A 14,963-nucleotide genomic window follows, 5' to 3' on the forward strand; every position below is an offset into this window, starting at 1 on the left:
ATGTTAACCCATTCTTTTTTGGTATAGTGACTCTGTGTATTCCTTATATCTTCTTATAATATTCCTGAAATTTTTAATATTTTTCCCCGTAGAATACTTCAATAGTGGAACTCAAGACTTGACTTTTTAATTCAGTTCTGTCAGCTTGAAAAATGCCGATCGTCTTCTTCCCTTTTGGGTTTCCATCTCCAGTTTGTTGCACAAGTCATTATAATATTTTACTTTGTCTTCTTGAGCCACCCTTTGAATCCTTCTGTCCAGCTCTTTTAATTAATCACTACTTCCTTTCACTTTAGCTACTGTATGTTCAAGAGCAAGTTTCAGGGTCTCTTCTGACACCTGTTTGGGTCTTTTCTTTCTTTCTTGTCTTTTTAATGACCTTTTGCTTTCTTCATGCATGATGTCCTTGATGTCATTGCACAACTCGTCTGATTTTTGGTCATTAGTGTTCAACACATCAAATCTATTCTAAATTCAGATGGGATATACTCAAGAAAGTGCTTTGGCTCTTGTGACTTGTTCCGATTTTCTTCAGTTTCAACTTAAATTTGCATAGGAGCAATTGATGATCTGTTCTGCAGTCAGCCCATGGCCTTGTTCAGACTGATGATATTGAAAAGCTGCCTCCTCAAAGTAGAGTTGACCTTATTGATGTGGATGGAGTCAAGCTTTCAAGAGCTTCATTTGCTGATGTGGCATGAACCACAATGAGAAGAAACAGTTGCAAACATCCATTAAAAATTGGAATGTGTAATATATGAAGTATGAATCTAGGAAAGTTGGACTTAACCATACCAAACACATTGCCACGGCGTCAATTTCAACTCATAGCGACCCTATAGGACACAGTAGACTGCCCCATAGAGTCTCCAAGAAGCACCTTGTGGTTTCAAACTGAAAAACTGGAAGTCATTAAAAATGAAATGAAATACATAAACATCAATATCCTAGGCATTAGTGAGCGTCAGTGGACTGGTATTGGCCATTTGGAATCAGACAATCAGAAGGTCTACTATACCCGGAATGATAACTTGAAGAGGAATGGTATTGCATTCATCATCAAAAAGAACATTTCAAGATCTATCCTGAAGTACAATGCTGTCAGTGAGAGGATAATATCCATATACCTACTAGGAAGACTAGTTAATATGACTAATATTCACATTTATGCAGCAACCACTAAGGCCAAAGGCGAAGAAATTGAAGATTTTTACCAACTTTTGCAGTCTGAAATTGATCAAATATGCAGTTATGATATGTTGATAATTACTGGTGATTGGAATGCAAAAGTTGGAAACAAAGAAGAAGGGTCAGTATTTGGAAAATATGGCTTTGGTGATAGAAACAATGCCAGAGATCACATAAGAGAATTTTGCAAGACCAAAGACTTCTTCATAGCAAATACCTTTTTTCACCAACATAAATGGCAACTATTTTTTTTTTTATACACTTGGATCTCACCAGATGGAAAACAGAGGAATCAAATCAACTACATCTGTGGAAAGAGATGATGAAAAGCTCAATTTTGCTTCTAAGGTGATTTTATATGTGACATATTACCCTTTTTATTTATTGATTATTTTAATGTGTCAATATTTTATTTAGAATTTTAAAATCAATGTTCATGAGTGAAATTGTTCTGTAATTTATTATATTGTAGTTATTTTTAGTGTCATTGGTAGTTTTGGGCATTGAAATTATATTAGCTTCTCAAAACAAATTGCAAATTCTATCTTGTTCCATTCAGTGGAAAAAAAAAAAAACAACTTTAAGATTAGAATTCACTGGGGAATAGGAAAGTATTCAATTGCATATTTTTTTTAAATCATGGATTTACTTTCTTTAATAATGATCAGAATATTATTATCTCAATTTCTTCTTCATTTTTATTAAATTTTGTTTCCTGGAATTCATCCATGATAACTAAGTTTTCAAATTCAATGGTACAAGTTCTTTTTTTTTTTTTTTTTTTTAATAATAATCTCTCTGTAAACGTGGCAGAATCCACAAGGATTATCTTTTCCCATGGGTGGTATTAGTGATTTTTGACCTCTTTTTTTTTTTTTCCTCCTGATTAGTCTTATGAGTGCCTAATACATTTTATTAGTTTTCTCAAAGAAACAATTTTTTTGTGTGTTGAATCTGCCTATTTTATATTTGCTATCTGCTAATTTCTTTTCTTCTTTTAATTTTCCCTTTGTGTAGATTTTTTTTTTTTAGTTGTAAATACCCATGAATCTCTGCTTAAGGCTTTTCTTCTTCTTTTTTTTTTTTTTTTTTTACTGTGTGAAGGAGTGTCATCTGTTCGTGCACAGGAAGCTTGAAAGTGCCAGAGTGTGAATATCTCCAGGAATGTCTCTCAAACAACAGTAGATGGTAGTTGGTGGATGAAAACAATCAGCTTTCTCACCCCTTGTGTGGGATGATTCCAAAAATGTTCCTATAGAGTCTTCCAGAGATCCCTAGTGGAACTGAGCACCAATTTTTCACAAAAAATAATCTGTTCATTAGTGCATTTTCTATTGTCTGTCTTTCCTTCCCTGTCTCATTATAAAACTTTCCTACAGGTACTTGGTACCATTGTCTTATATACATATTTGTGGTTGTTGTTTTTAGGTGATGTTAAGTTGGCTCTGACTCATAGGGAGCCTATGGATAACATCGTGAAGAATGGGAATTCCAAGACACTTAACTGTGCTCATGGGGAACCTTTTTGTAGATCAAGAGGCAGTTATTTGGAGAGAACAAGGGAATACTGATTGGTTTAAAGTCAAGAAAGGTGTGCGTCAGGGTTGTATTCTTTCACCATACCTATTCAATCTGTATGCTGAGCAAATAATCTGAGAAGCTGGACTATATGAAGAAGAATGGGGCATCAAGATTGTAGAAAGACTCATTAACAACCTGCATTATGCAGATGACACAACCTTGCTTGATGAAAGTGAAAAGGACTTAAAAAAAAAAAAAAGGACTTAAAGCACTTACTACTAATGAAGATAAAGGACCACAGCCTTCAGTATGGATTACACCTCAACATAAAGAAAACAAAAATCCTCACAACTGGACCAAGGAGCCACATCATGATAAATGGAGAAAAGAATGCAGTTGTCAACGATTTCATTTTACTTGGATCCACAATCAACAGACATGGAAGCAGCAGTCAAGAAATCAAAAGACACATTGCATTGGGTAAATCTGCTGCAAGGGACCTCTTTAAAGTGTTGAAAAGCAAAGATGTCACCTTGAAGACTAAGACGTGCCTGACCCAAGCCATGGTATTTTCATATGCATGTGAAAGCTGGGCAGTGAATAAGGAAGAACGAAAAAGACTTGATGGCTTTGAATATTGGTGTTGGCGAAGAATATTGAATATACCATGGACTGCCAAGAGAATGAACAAATCTGTCTTAGAAGAAGTACAACCACAAAGCTCCTTAGAAGCAAGGATGGTGAGGCTGTGTCTTACATACTTTGGACGTGTTGTCAGGAGGGATTAGTCCCTGGAGAAGAACATCATGCTTGACAAAGTACAGGGTGAGCGGAAAAATGGAAGACTCTCAACCAGGTGGATTGACACAATGGCTGCAGCAATGAGCTCAAACATTACAACGATTGTTAAGGATGGTGCAGGACCAGACACTATTTTGTTCTGCTGTGCATAGGGTCACTTTGAGTTGGAACTGACTCATCAGCACCTAACAGCAACAACAGCATGTACAGCAGTACAAAACATTGCCCCATACTGCCCATTCCTCACAATTGTTATTATGTTTGATTCCATTGCTACAGCCACTGTGTTAGTCCATCTCATGAAGCAGCTAGTTCTTTTTCGATCACCCTCTACTTTACCAAGCATGATGTCCTTCTCCAGCCATCAGTCCTTCCTGATGATGTGTCCAAAGTAAGCAACACAAAGTCTCACCATCCTCACTTCTAATGAACTTTCTGGCTCTACTGCCTCCAAGACTGATTTGTCTTTTCTGCCAGTCCGTGGTGTATTCAATATTCTTCACCAACATCACGATTCAAATGCATCAATTCTTCTTTGGTATTCGTTTTTCATGGTCCGACTTTCACATGTGCATGAGGCCATTGAGAATACAACATCTTGGGTCAAGTGCACCTTAGTAATCAAAGTGAAATATTTGCTTTTTAAATTTTGAATAGATTTTTTGTCGCAGATTTTCCCAATGCAACACATTATTTCATTTCTTGAGTGCTGCTTCCATGGGTATTGATTGTTGGTACATTAGTATTCCTAAACTCCAGACTGTGTTTGAATCTTGCAAGTCTTTCTATAAATGTCTTCTGTTTCAGGATCCAATCCAGGGTATCATATTGCATTTAGTTATAGAGTTTCTCTACTGCAATTTGCTCTGTGACAGTTTCTAACTTTTTTCTTGTTTTTCATGACTTTGACAATCTTAAAGAGCACTGGCTAGGTACCCTACAGAATGTCCCCCAAATCTAGGTATGTCTGATGATTTTCTGTGATTAAACTGGGATTATGAGTTTTGGAGAGGTCTATCGCAGAAGTGCGGTGCCTTTATCATCACATCATATCAGGGAGCGCATGATATTCATATGGCATCGCTCATGATGGGCTCAGACATACCTATTATTGTGAGCATGGCAGAGGACAAAGCAACATTTTTTTTCTGTTCACAATGAGCCAGAAGTGAATTGAGGGCAACTAACAACAACAACAGAATTAATTAAGCTACTTTTTTTTTTGAGATTTAAGAAGGTGTGGACCTGAAGAGATTTTATGATTCCATTATACCACTATAATCTTGGAAAATGTGAGCCTATGTATTGAAGAGACACAAATTAATTTCATTTGAGTGGATCAAGGGTTTACAAGGATAATGATGATTCTTTGATGTTAAATTGAAAAGCTAGAAAGCAGTTTGCTTTGTCTATACATCCCAACATACATACAAACACACACACACACAGAAAAGTCACTCAACAAGTACCAACAGCAGTTATCTGAATTGTTGCATTTCAGCTAATTTTTATTTTCTTTCGTGTTTTACTGTAGTTACCATGTATTCTAAGTCAATTGGCATATTTTATTTAATTGATTTTTTTAAAGAAATTCATGAAGCATATTTGATGTGGCATTGTTTCCAGTGATTTGGAGGAAATTATATTCTTCCAGAATGGCTCATGGGAGACTATTTCATCTAATTGCTGGGTTTATGTTCTGAAAATTAACATTTCAGTAAATATTCTCTAGTGTCTAAATTCCCAAGGCTCTGGAAGCATACATAAGCCTTACATTTTGTTCATAGAGGTAAGATTCTAATCCTCTCTGTCTCTCTCTTTTTCTGTGCTCTCTTGAGTTTTTCTGGGTATTAAGAAAGGAAAATCATATTCCTGGAAAATTCATTGAAATCTATTGTGGACTCCTGTGTATTTACCTACTTATTATTTTTAAGAATGCTTGAATTCTGAGTGGGAGCTGTCCTGGAGAGTATTAGTAATAGGACGTGGATCTTCAGATGAGCTGTCTTCAGGTTGGGTGATGTATCCTGTCTTATCTTTCAGAAGTGCATGGGGGACATTGAGGTTCTGCAACCTTTGATACCAGGAACTCCCTTTGTTATTCTAAATTATCTACCATATTATCTACCAGGTCCATGTACCGCAAGTTCAGGTTGCTAAGCTCTACTCCTTTCCTCCTTCCCTGGGGTGTCATTCTGAATTCTGCTTTGAAACTACCCATCATATGCTTGATATAATACAGGCACACTGAAAATATAGTTAAAACCAAAAAAATCAAAATGTGGATATGTTCTCAAAACCTCACTATATTGTAAAGAAAAGAATACTATGCATAAAAGAATCATGAACATAATATATCATAAAATTTTGTTTTCCTAAAGGTAATGTCTGGAGGTATGTAGAGAATGTGGAAAATATTTCTGGATTAAAGAGAGAACATTTCCTTGTGCTATTCATTTTGATATAATGTTTTATCTGTTACAAATGCTGCAGTAGTAGACCAGGAAAGAGACTATTCAAAATAAAAAGAATAATAAAATAAGCAAATGAATGAATACGTGTTGTTGATGAGGGCCTGAGACTATCAGCATGACTGCAGATGGACGAGTAGTGGGGAATAGCTAGAGTAAGGCTTTAGGTAAATAGAGCAGAGAAAGTCAGATTTGTTGTGATAGGTAATAAGGAACAAGTGAGGTCTTCCGAGCCATAGACTCTCATAATAACCACAGTAATCCAGGGCCAGAGAAACTGATGATTTCACAGTGTTGGGTAAGATCACTACAGAGAGTTGGACTGTTCATCAGCTACCACAATGCATCAGATGAGTGGTTGACGTTTGACATCCCTGCTGTAGGAACCAACCTGAGATGAGAAAAGGAGAACCAGAGAGAGCCAGATAGTGGTACGAAATCAAAGGGGAGAGTAGGGAAAATGTTTTGAAGGGTAGGAACTGGTGACTTAAGACTAAAGAGGCCAAAAGTCCAAATTGTACCTTCATATCTATTGCTAGAAACTTTGGCCTTTCCTCTATTTCTAATCAGTTTTATAATAATATAAAAGTTTAAAAATCATATCAATTCATAACAACACTAAAAATTAAAAAATGAGAAAGTGGGAAGCCTAGATTTATTGAATTCCACAACTATTACACTGAGTTAAGTATTTACCATGATTTTCCAATTTAATACTCTCACTCGTATGAGCTATGGATTATTTTATCTTTTTTTTTTTTTTTAATATTACTGGTAAAGAAACCGAGGCTCAGAAAATTTGAGTAATTCATAAAATATCACATAGCTGATGGCAATTCTGAACCTGAAATTAAATTTTTTCAAAGCCCATCCTTTTTTCATTATGCTGACTCAGGGGCTGTTTGTCAATCTCCAGCCTATTCCTCCTCCTCATATAGGAATACATTTTTTTTCTTTTTGAGTCAGAAATAATCTTTTAACTCTAAAGGATATAATAATCCCTTTCAACCTTGAGCAATGCAAAAACGCTGGCATGCTGTCTTCATTTATGGAATTCACATTAAGAATCTTTTATTAACCTGGAAATTTCAGAGGTGTGTTTCTTCTTGGTTACTTTTTTTTTTTTTTGGCCTATTCTATATTTTGATTATAAACTGTGGTTACAAGATACTTCATTTTCTTTCAAAATAACGCATACAAAGATCGCCTAAAAAAAGATTATCACAAATATAGCTTTAGTCAAAACCCCTGAAAAATAACTAAAAAAGTAGTATTCCTGTGAGTCGGAATGGACTGGTCGGCAATGAGCATATAACTATTGGTAAACGTGCTCTGGAAAATATGGGGAAATACATTGTAACTTCCCCTCTGATTCAGGGAGTCTATAAGCGTTGAGGTAACCCTGGTGGCGTAGTGGTTAAGTGCTACGGCTGCTAACCAAAGGGTAGGCAATTGGAATCCACCAGGTACTCCTTGGAAATTCTATGTGGCTGTTCTACTCTGTCCTATAGGTCTCTATGAGTCGGAATCGACTCGACAGCACTGGGTTTGGTTTGGGTTTGGGTATGAGCATTGAACGAGATCATATTCCCGGTATTGTTGTCAGTTAAAAATAAAAAAAAATAAATAACGGAGAGTTAAAAATAATGATGAAGTGGACCACATGAGTATTCGAAGGGCATCAGATGACTAAATAAGAAAGGACTAAAATGAGAATGAAAACACAGGACTAAAAGAGCAATATGTCAAAAAAAATGTAAGCTCATTGTTTTTACCAGGGTGTTACATTAATTTTAGAACCCTAAAGTAATTGTACATTCAGGAAAGAATCAAAGAATAACTTGTAGATATACAAGGTTATGTCTCCTTTAAGAAGCTCTGGGGAAGCAGTGGCTAAGTGCTTTGGTGCTAACTGAGAAGTGAGTGTTTCGAACTCACAAACCTAACAGCAGGAAGAGATAGGACAGTTTGTTTCCTTAAAGATTACAGCCTTGGAAAACCTGTGCCAGCCATTCTACTATGTCCTTTAGGGTCACTATGAATAGGACTCAACAGCAATATGCAACCTGCATATCCCCTTAAACATCCATGTATTTTTTGCAAAATTCAAACAATATTGTGGGCATTTACAAATGCTGTTTTCCTGAGCCAGGCTATCTCTTATGAGTCTCAGTCTCAGTATTCTAATGATGGTGGTCTTATGTCTCCTACCTCTTCTGATCTTACCTTTATAATTTTTCCTTTAGCACTAAATTTACATTCTTTGTTTTCTTAGTACTATTAATAAACATGAACTTTTAGAATGACAGAATGGTGAAATGCACATGTTTTCTGAAACTGCTATCTTGAAGAAAACTACTTAAGTTCTGTCACTCAAGAACAATTTCCTGGGTTCAAAATCCAGCTCATCACTGACTATACTGTGTAATCTTAAACAAGGTCCTTCACTTACATATACATCAGTTTTCTTAAGGAAATTATGGGGCTACCTGTTTTATAGTTTATAGTGTTACTTGGAGATGTAAATTAATTGATACATTTTAATGTTTTAGCTCAATATTTGAAATGGTAAATGTTATATAAGTATGTTATTATCATTAATATTGTTACTAATTTTTATTATCTTTACTTCAGAATTTCTCTAGCAACAATCATGGCATTAACTGAAGGAAATCAGAGTACTGAAGCCACATTCACCCTCTTGGGCTTCTCAGAATACCCAGACCTCCAGGTGCCCCTCTTCACGGTGTTCCTGGCCATCTACATGGTCACTGTGGTGGGGAACCTGGGCATGATTGTGATCATCAGGATCAACCCCAGACTCCACACCCCCATGTACTTTTTCCTCAGTCACTTGTCTTTTGTTGATTTCTGTTACTCCAGTATAGTTACACCCAAACTATTAGAAAACTTGGTTGTGGGAGACAGAACCATCTCCTTCACAGGGTGCATCATGCAGTTCTTCTTGGCTTGTATATTTGCAATTGCAGAAACATTCATATTGGCAGTGATGGCCTATGACCGTTTTGTGGCAGTTTGTAACCCCCTGCTTTACACCGTTGTCATGTCCCCAAAGATCTGTGCATCATTAGTGGCCGGGCCCTATGCATGGGGTATAGTTGCTTCCCTGACACTCACTTATTTTCTTCTGGCGTTATCCTTCTGTGGTTCTACTATCATAAATAACTTTGTCTGTGAGCACTCTGTCATTGTTTCTGTCTCCTGCTCTGATCCCTATATCAACCAGGTGCTTTGTTTTGTCATTGCCATGTTCAATGAGGTGAGCAGCCTGATGATCATCCTCACTACTTATATTTTCATTTTCATTACTGTCATAAAAATGCCTTCCGACGGGGGATGCCAAAAAGCCTTCTCTACCTGTGCTTCCCACTTGACCGCCATCACCATTTTCCATGGGACTGTCCTGTTCCTCTATTGTGTACCCCATTCCAAAACCTCATGGCTCATCGTCAAAGTAGGATCTGTGCTTTACACAGTGGTCATCCCCATGCTGAACCCCCTGATCTACAGTCTCAGGAACAAAGATGTGAAGGAGACTGTCAGAAAGTTAATGAACAGCACAACACAATCTTGAAGATTGATTTATTTATGGAAAGAATTTGCTTTATGATGTTCAATATTGTTCAGTGTCTCTAGAAGAGATGCTAATTCAAATTATCTAGTCAATGTACCCATCTGAATTTTACATCTATTGCAATACACCAGTTATCTGATAATTTGATTTCCAGTTACTTGAATCTTTAGCAAAATAGTTTTGAATTGTATGTGAAGTGAATCAAGTGTAGTGGATTGAATAGTGTCTCCCCACAAAATACTCATACCCACTTAGAACTTCAGAATATGACCTTTTTGGAAATAGGGTCTTTGAAGACATAGTTAAGCTAAGATTAAAAATACAATCATACCTCCTTAAAATGAAAACTGATTGCCACGGAATCAATTCCCATTCATACCAACCCTATAGGACAGAGTAGAACTGCACCACAGGAATTCCAAGGCTGTAATCTTTATGGAAGCAGACTGCTACATCTTTGTCCTGTAGAGCAGCTGGTGCATTCAAACTGCCAAACTTTGGGCCATGTTCTTAACTGCAGCACCACCAGGAATCCTTCATACTCTCTTAGGCTGGGCCATAAATCCAGTGAGAATCTCATTATGAGAAGTAGCCAAGGACACAGAGTCACATAGGGAAGAAGGCCATGTGGAGATGGGGGCAGAACTTGGAGTTATGCTGCTACAAGCCCAGGAACACGAGGAACCATCGGAAGTTGGAAGAGTCAAGGAAGAATTTTCTCCTGATGCCTTCAAAGAGAGCATGTCCCTGCCAGTACCATGAATTCAAACATTTGGCTTCCAGAACTGCAAACAAATAAATTTCTGTTGTTTTAAGCTACGAAGCTTGTGGTGATTTCTTTTGGCAGTCCTAAGAAACTAATACAATAAGTAAACATCAAACTGTAAAACTCAAATTCCTTGATTCACATATTGACATTGTGAATGATTAAAACACAAAAAACAAAAAAACATTCTTCAATCTGACTTAAGCAATATGGGTGTCATAGTTACAGAGAAATTCTGAAAAATTACAACTGACTAGGGGTATGCATATAGGAGAATTAGCAATAAGAGCCTGGAGGCACTATCCCTAAACTTCAACCAAGTTCTTTATTCCTTTTTCCCCAAGGCCGTATATATATGTTTGTTATTGTACAGGAAGTGATGGTAAACATGATATCACTGAGTGTGAAGACAAAACGTTGATTTTTATGTGACAGTCTTGATGGGTAACCAAGGGAACAAAAATTAAAAATCATAATTATGAACCTCACAGTCTAATGTGTCAAACTCTCTCCTTCCTAACACCAATAGCTTCTTAGTAACATCATTTTAGAAAGAATACCGGCTGCTAAAGACATAGAACCTTAAACGTTGATATCAACCTTCTGATATCATACATATCAGAGCAAAGGAACACACTGAAAGAGACAGAAAAGCAGAAAATGGACATGTAGAGGCAAATGTAAAATAATCAGCATGATAAGATATTAAAACATATGTTGACTTAATGGATGAATGAGCTAAACCTATTAAATGTACCAAAAAAGACCCCGTTGCCAGTCAAGTCAATTCTGACTCATAGCGACCCTATAGGACAAGGTATAATTGCTCCACAGGGTTTCCAAGGAGCACCTGGTGGAATCAAACTGCTGACCTTTTGGTTAGCAGCCAAACTATTAACCACTATGCCACCAAGATTGTTAAAAAAAAAAAAAAAAAAGCACCAGATCCTACCATCTTACCAATGTGATTTTAGCACTTAGCAGTGGTTTTTACGCCTCAATGTTTATACGTGTCACCCAAGCTCCTTCTTAAATGTGGGTATGATTGTGTCCCATTCCTAGGACTTCTGATTTGGGCCTAGGAAAGTTCATAACCTAGAATTCTAGGCAATTGTATTATAGATGTGGCCAGGATCTCTGATGTGAGAAATCCTGCCTTAGCTTAGTTTTATTAATTCCATAGGACATTTAGTAATGTGCAAATAAAGCCTGGTAGGCAACTTCATGCTGCAAATTTTCTATGCGATTACAAGGAAATTTCAGTCATTAACAATGGTACAAAGAACCTGGCACTTGCCTTAATTAATTGGCTTGAGACACAGATGCTAGGGATTCCCCAGAGTTGGAGTCCCAAGGGCTGTAGAGGTAGATGTAATAGCTGCAGTGCTCCCGAAACACTCGGCTTACAGAGAAACAGGACAGTGGTGGCCTGTTTCTCTGCAGCAGGTGAGTTGCCTCAGGTTTTTTAATGAACCAGTGAAAATATTATTTTCCTGATGTGATAACTGTGGTCTTCTCTGATTTTTCTTTCAATATTAAGTCACTGTAACTGCTAAGTCTGAGCCCCATCATATTAAAGAGAGAAGTTAATATGGAAATATTTATCTTTATTATCCATTGACAGCAATTTCACAAAGAATAGAATAAACTTTCTGCTTAAAAATGGATATTTATCCTTATCCTCTTTATATGCACCTTAAGTTGGTAAATAAACTTTTCTAAGAATTGAGTCAACAAGTTATAATTTATATGCAAACATAACTTTCTAGTTAGTCCTGTTATAACTCTAATTTGATAAATCTTGGAACTGCTAAATATATACATACATGCATGTATACATGCATACATGTGTGCATGTATGCATGTACACATGTATGTGTGCATATACATACACATATACCTATATATTTATCACCTGCTGTTGAGACAATTACAACTCATAGCAATCCTATAGGACAGAGTAGAACTGCCCTATATGATTTCTGAGGCTGTAAATCTTTATGGAAGCTGACAAGTATATCTTCATCCCATGGAGAAGCTGGAGTTTTGAATCGCTGACCATTAAGTTAGCACCCGAACACTTTAACCACGACTCTACTCAAACCAATACTGAACCCATTCCCATCCAGTTGATTTGGACCCATAGCGACCCTATAGGACAAAGTAGAACAGTCCCATAGAATTTCCAAGAAGCAACTGGTGGATTCAAACAGCCCATCTTTTTGGTTAGCAGCCAAACTCTTAACCGCCGTGCCACCTCTACTCTACCAGGGCTCCTCATATATATATATATATATATATATATATATATATATATATATGTATGTATGTATGTATCTATATATAATGCCTGGGTTGTAACAGAAGATAAGCCTTACATCAAGCTAAGCCATAAACCCTAATAAAGTGGGCACTCCACTCATGTCAAAATGAAGTCATTATCCCCCTTAGCCTCAACCACTGGGCAATCAAGATATTCGAAAGGAGTAGTAGTCTTCATGGAATAAAAAGTGCTAATGAAATTGCACTGCTTTTTTCCTAGGTTCTTTAGTATTTCATTTTCTCCTTAAAATACAAGCATATTCCTTTAAATATTTTAATTGATTTGAGAATACAGGCAAAATATAGCAGCAGTATATTTTATTCTTTGAGACAAACATTTTACATTTTTTTTCACAGAATCTAGCTAGCTTATGTACTGTATGTATGTCCTATATGTATGTATGTATTTGCTTAGTGTCAGTTATGTGCCTTTGATGGTACTTGTGCATGCAAGGAAAAAGCTAATGTACATGTGAATATAACTTCTACACACTCAGTATCACAAGTGTTTCTATGGAAACCCGTATTCTAATATTTCAAAGGGCAATGGAAATTCGTAAATGTTCAGCTTGGTTTGGCATACACATAGCAGCTATTTGCATAAGGCATGTTCCTTATGGAGAGAGAGAACTAGTTCCAATAACTCTTTATTCTCACTTTCTTTTCTCTACCATAACAAAACATATTTGTCATTCACCCCCATAAACCTTCCCCTTTGACAGGAACAACACTCTCCTCCCACGCCTTTCCCTTCAAAGGAAGTACAGTGATGGCTGAAAGAAACCTGAGTGTGGAGACAACATTTGCCCTCTTGGGATTCACAGATTACCCAGAGCTTCAGATTCCTCTTTTCCTTGTGTTTCTGATCATGTACAGTGTCACCGTGGTAGGGAATCTTGGGATGATAGTGATCATCAAGATTAACCCCAAATTTCACACCCCCATGTACTTTTTCCTTAGTCACCTTTCTTTTGTTGATTTTTGTTACTCCTCTACCATTACTCCAAAGCTGCTTGAAAACTTGGTCATGGCAGATAAAAGCATCTTCTACTTTAGCTGTATGCTCCAGTACTTCCTGTCCTGCACTGCAGTGGTGACTGAGTCCTTCCTGCTAGCAGTGATGGCCTATGACCGCTTTGTGGCCATCTACAATCCTCTGTTCTATACAGTGGTCATGTCACAAAGACTCTGTGCCCTCCTGGTGTCTGGCTCATATCTGTGGGGGTTGTTTGGCTCCTTGGTACTCCTTTGCTATGCTCTCCTTCTAGACTTCTCTGGACACAATGTAATCAACCACTTTTTCTGTGAGTATACTGCTCTCATAGCTGTCTCTAGCTCTGATATACGCATTCCTCACCTTCTGCTTTTTGGGTTTGCCACCTTCAATGAGGTGAGTACACTACTAATCATTCTCACTTCATATGTTTTTATTTTTGTGACTGTACTAAAAATCCGATCTGCCAGTGGACGTCGCAAAGCCTTCTCCACCTGTGCCTCCCACCTGACTGCCATCACCATCTTCCACGGGACCATCCTTTCCCTCTATTGTGTGCCTAACTCCAAACACTCTCGGCAAACAGTCAAAGTGGCCTCTGTATTCTACACAGTGGTCAACCCCATGCTGAACCCCCTCATCTATAGCCTTAGGAACAAAGATGTCAAAGATGCCTTCTGGAAGTTAATAGGTGCAAAAGTCCTATTTCACTGACCCAAACTCAAAACACGCTTGGAGTCTCAATGAGCAACTGGACCAGACCCTACAATGCTTCTAAAATCTGTAGGATGTATTTGTAAGAGATGTTTATGAATGTTTGTCATGCTAATATACTGTGAATTGAGAAGTTCAAATTCCTTGAATATGCCAAAGAAATTTAATTCTGGAGTGAATTCCACAGGATTTTGATCCATGGAGTATCTATCTGCTTCTTCAAATTTTCTGAAAACTAACCAAATACTGCAAATCACAATAAAGACAAATAACAATAATAATAATATGATACTATTACTAATAATAACATATTTCTTTGATGCTTTTTGTGTGACAGACACTGAGTTAAGTTTTGACAAACTTTATCACATTTAAGACCCAAGTAATTACATAACAGAGCATACTATCAATATCCTGTTTCATATATGAGGAAACAAAAACTCTCAGAGGTTAAATTGCTCAATACTATATACCCCAATGGTTAAGCACTCAGCCCTAACCCAAAGGTCAGGGGTTCAAACCCACCAGTGGCTCTGTGGGAGAAGAGATATGGCAATCTACTCCTGTAAAGATTAGAGCTTAGTGTTTCAG

General features: G+C 37.1%; 2 protein-coding genes across 2 annotated transcripts; both read left to right on the forward strand.

The window, feature by feature from the left end:
• The first annotated feature begins 8,634 nt into the window (after positions 1-8,634).
• LOC126080189 (olfactory receptor 5D13-like) lies at positions 8,635-9,576 on the forward strand. The gene has a single exon (XM_049891460.1). The coding sequence runs from the start codon at positions 8,635-8,637 to the stop codon at positions 9,574-9,576; it is 942 nt and encodes a 313-aa protein (XP_049747417.1).
• A 3,857-nt stretch (positions 9,577-13,433) lies between these two features.
• On the forward strand, positions 13,434-14,372 carry LOC126080190 (olfactory receptor 5D14-like). Its single transcript, XM_049891462.1, has one exon. The coding sequence runs from the start codon at positions 13,434-13,436 to the stop codon at positions 14,370-14,372; it is 939 nt and encodes a 312-aa protein (XP_049747419.1).
• Positions 14,373-14,963: the final 591 nt, after the last annotated feature.

Source organism: Elephas maximus, chromosome 7, assembly GCF_024166365.1.
Source record: "Elephas maximus indicus isolate mEleMax1 chromosome 7, mEleMax1 primary haplotype, whole genome shotgun sequence".
Taxonomy (NCBI): domain Eukaryota; kingdom Metazoa; phylum Chordata; class Mammalia; order Proboscidea; family Elephantidae; genus Elephas; species Elephas maximus.

Bases quoted from the DNA above. Each gene is read 5' to 3' on its own strand.
- LOC126080189 (XM_049891460.1), top strand. From the start codon at position 8,635: ATGGCATTAACTGAAGGAAATCAGAGTACTGAAGCCACATTCACCCTC.
- LOC126080190 (XM_049891462.1), top strand. From the start codon at position 13,434: ATGGCTGAAAGAAACCTGAGTGTGGAGACAACATTTGCCCTCTTGGGA.